Source organism: Equus quagga, chromosome 2 (assembly GCF_021613505.1).
Source record: "Equus quagga isolate Etosha38 chromosome 2, UCLA_HA_Equagga_1.0, whole genome shotgun sequence".
NCBI classification, from domain to species: domain Eukaryota; kingdom Metazoa; phylum Chordata; class Mammalia; order Perissodactyla; family Equidae; genus Equus; species Equus quagga.
This window is the reverse complement of record NC_060268.1, coordinates 184,643,952-184,647,316: the sequence shown is the minus strand read 5'-3', so window position 1 is coordinate 184,647,316 and position 3,365 is coordinate 184,643,952. Positions and strand designations below refer to the sequence as shown.

General features: G+C 62.6%; 1 protein-coding gene across 1 annotated transcript; it reads left to right on the top strand.

Annotated features, from left to right (window-relative positions):
• Positions 1-2,158: 2,158 nt before the first annotated feature.
• Positions 2,159-3,115, top strand: LOC124233485 (olfactory receptor 226-like). The gene has a single exon (XM_046650616.1). It carries the CDS (start codon positions 2,159-2,161, stop codon positions 3,113-3,115), a length of 957 nt encoding a protein of 318 aa, XP_046506572.1.
• The last annotated feature ends 250 nt before the right edge of the window (positions 3,116-3,365 follow it).

The window sequence follows — 3,365 nt, the reverse complement described above, 5'->3', positions numbered from 1 at the left end:
GTGCACCTGTGCCTGCGTGTGCACCTGTGTGTCTGTGTGTGCACCTGTGTGTGTACATGTGTGTCTGTGTGTGCACCTGTGTGTGTACATGTGCACCTGTGTGTCTGTGTATGCCCGTGTGTTCCTGGGTAGGCACTTGTGTGTACCTATTTCCATGAGCACACCTGTGAGCGCCCATGCGTGGATAACGTTGGGCGGCAAGCCTGTCTGGGGTCTGTTGATGAACAGGGCTGTGTCTGCATAAGGGGCCGGGTCTGTGGTTTGGGGTTTATCTGTGTGACAGAGCTGTGTTTGTTCACATATTTCTGTGGAGAGTGTGTGGCTGGTGTGGTTGGGTGAGGGGATTGGTGTCTGTCTGTCTCCTGGGCAGACACGGACGTCTGTGTGTCTGTCTGAGGCCTGGGTGCCAACGTCCGTGTGCAGGGTCTGGATCTGTTGGGGGTGCATGTCTGGTTGTGGAGGTGGATGTACCTTGGACTCGGGGTGCCTGGGTGTGAATCTGAGTTTGGGGGACGAGCATGTGTGCTTCTGCATCGTGTCAGGTTTGGGGAGTGTGCGTGTTGACTGGTGCGTCTCAGCAGAGTCAGGGAGCTTCCACTGTCTGCACGTGTCTGTGTGACGAGGACGCAGTTTCCTGCTGCTGTGCCTCCCTCCCCTCCCGTCAGACAAGGCGACACTTCTGCTTATCTCTCAGATAGGGGACTGGACAAGGATCGACATTTGTTCCAAGTCTCACAGATCTGAGCAGACACTGGTCGTGGGGGTCACCAGGAACCACGGTGGGAGGATAGAGATAGAGGGGCCCAGAGGTCATTTTACCCAGGGCCCTGCCACACAGAGGGACAACCCCACTGACATCCGCCCAGGATCCCTCCTGCAGCTCAGCGTCACCGCCATGCCACAGGCCACCGGACGCCCCAGAGTGAGTGCAGCGGGTGTGCAGACCACCTGTGGTCCCAGGACCTCGTGCGCCCCCACACCCTCCTGTCAGCCCAGAAAGGGTCCTACCATGACCTTGGGACAGCTTCGACATGCAAGGCACAGAGAGGGCAGGGGTCCTGTCCGAGGCACAGGTGGCTGGAGGAGGGTCCCACATGCTGGAGCCCTGGGCTATGCCGCCTCCCAAATGCGCCACCTTGGGCAGGCAGAGGTGGGGGAGGCTCGGGAGACCTGGGGCTCCAGGAGGAGGTGGCACTGCGACGGGGACTGGAGCCCAGACCCGGGGATGGGGGGAGCCCACGCTGCAGGGTTCTGGGCACAAGGGCCTCCTGAAGAAGGGGCGGTCCAGGGAGCATCTGCTCCATGAGTGGAGGGCCTGCCCTGGGCTCAGCTCTGAGGGCTCGGGGTGGGCTGAGGCCTGCATGGGTGCCCTCTGAGGGCTCCTGGTGGTGAGATGCAGGACGGGGGCCACATGGTCCGTGGTCCATGGAAACATTCTGAGGGGCCCAATCCTGGAACGAAGAGGACAGGTGGATGTGAGGCAGGGTGCAGGGGGCCCTGGATGTGGCTCAGCCACATTTTGGGGAGCACCTGAGCCCACAAACCCATAGGCCAGCAGGAAGGAGGACACCCAGGCTGCCACAGCCGGGCGGGGCAGAGGGAGCCGACTTCGGTCTTCAGGATCTGGTCCGTTCAAGCCCATGAAAACAATTCCTTGTAGCAGGAGCAAGCTGCCACCAGCCCTGCCCCCTCGCAGCCCCCTGACCATCACTGAAGGGGCTGGGATCAGAGGGCACAGGGCATCCGGCCCCAGAACCTCCTTGCTCAGCTGTGGGTACTGTGATGCAGCTCAGGCCTCATGCAAGCCTGTTTGCAGGTTCAAGTTGGCCTCCAAGCTGCTGTTGTGGCACTCTGCAGGTCCTCCCATGAAACAATAGTGCCTGTCCAACGTCTGTAGCCAGACCAGGCTTATGGCCCCAGAGCAGAGCCCACATCCGCCCAGCTCCCACCCAATGCCTGGTGGGAAACTGGAGGATGCAGTGGGCCGGCCACAGTCTGTCTGGGGAAACACAGAGAGGACCAGGCCCCCTTCCCATGGTGGGGAGATCCTCACACACAGCAAAGTGGGGGCTCGGCCTCTCCACCCCACCCCCGACCTCTCCCCGACCCCATCTGCATCTAACGTGCAGCCTCTGCCCTCAGGAGGGGCCATGCCCCCATGTCAGCCAGGGACAACCACTCGGAAGTGACCGAGTTCATCCTGGTGGGCTTCCCGGGCTCGAGGGGCCTCCACATGTGCCTGCTGGTGCTGTTCCTGCTGGTCTATACGCTGACCATCACAGAGAACGTGGTTATCGTCGCTGTGATCCGCGCCAGCCCCCCGCTGCACAAGCCCATGTACGTCTTCCTCAGCAACCTGTCCTTCCTGGAGGTGTGGTACATCTCAGTCACCGTGCCCAAGATGCTGCTCAGCCTGGCGGGGCCCGAGTTCCGCCACATCTCCTTCTCAGGCTGCATGGCGCAGCTGTACTTCTTCCTGGCGCTGGCCTGCACCGAGTGCGCGCTCCTGGGCGTCATGGCCTTCGACCGCTACGTGGCCATCTGCAGCCCCCTGCACTACCCAATCGTCATGAGTCCTGGCCTCTGCAGCCTCCTGGCGGCCAGCTCCTGGTTCTCAGGCTTCACCATCTCCCTGGGGAAGGTCTTCTTCATCTCACGCCTGGGCTACTGCGGCCCCAACATCATGAACCACTTCTTCTGTGACGTGTCCCCCCTGCTGAACCTGGCGTGCTCTGACATGTCTGTGGCCGAGCTTGTGGACTTTCTCCTGGCGCTGCTCATCCTGCTGGGGCCGCTGCTGCTCACCGTCTTCTCTTACAGCGCCATCCTTGGCACCGTGCTGCGCATCCAGTCCATCACCGGCCGGCACAAGGCCTTCTCCACCTGCGCCTCCCACCTGGCCGTGGTGGTCATCTTCTACTCCGCCTCCCTCTTCATCTACGCCCGGCCGCGTGCCATCTACTCCTTTGACCTCAACAAGCTGGTGTCCGTGGTCTACACGGTGCTCACGCCCCTGCTCAACCCCATCATCTACTGCCTGCGGAACCGGGAGGTCAAGGAGGCGCTGCGCAGGGCAGGGCAGCGGGCGGCCCAGGCCCTGAGCGCCTCCTCCTAGGGGTCTCCCAGGACCCTGCGCTCGCTCAGGCGCTCCAGACCCCTGCAGCTCTCTCATTTGTCCCCTCACCAGCTGTACCAGGCGGCCAGGGGCCGGCGTGAGCGACCGAAGATGCAGTCAGCACGTACCCCCGTCCCTGCCCCTCCTCCAAGCAGGGCCTGCTCAGGACTCAGGCCTGTTGGTGACCACACAGGGTGGCCGCCCCGACCTGGCCCACCCCTCGCAGGCTGGGCCATCCACCCCTCTCGGA

Excerpts from the sequence above, each read along its gene's own strand:
- LOC124233485 (XM_046650616.1), top strand. The coding sequence starts at position 2,159 with ATGTCAGCCAGGGACAACCACTCGGAAGTGACCGAGTTCATCCTGGTG.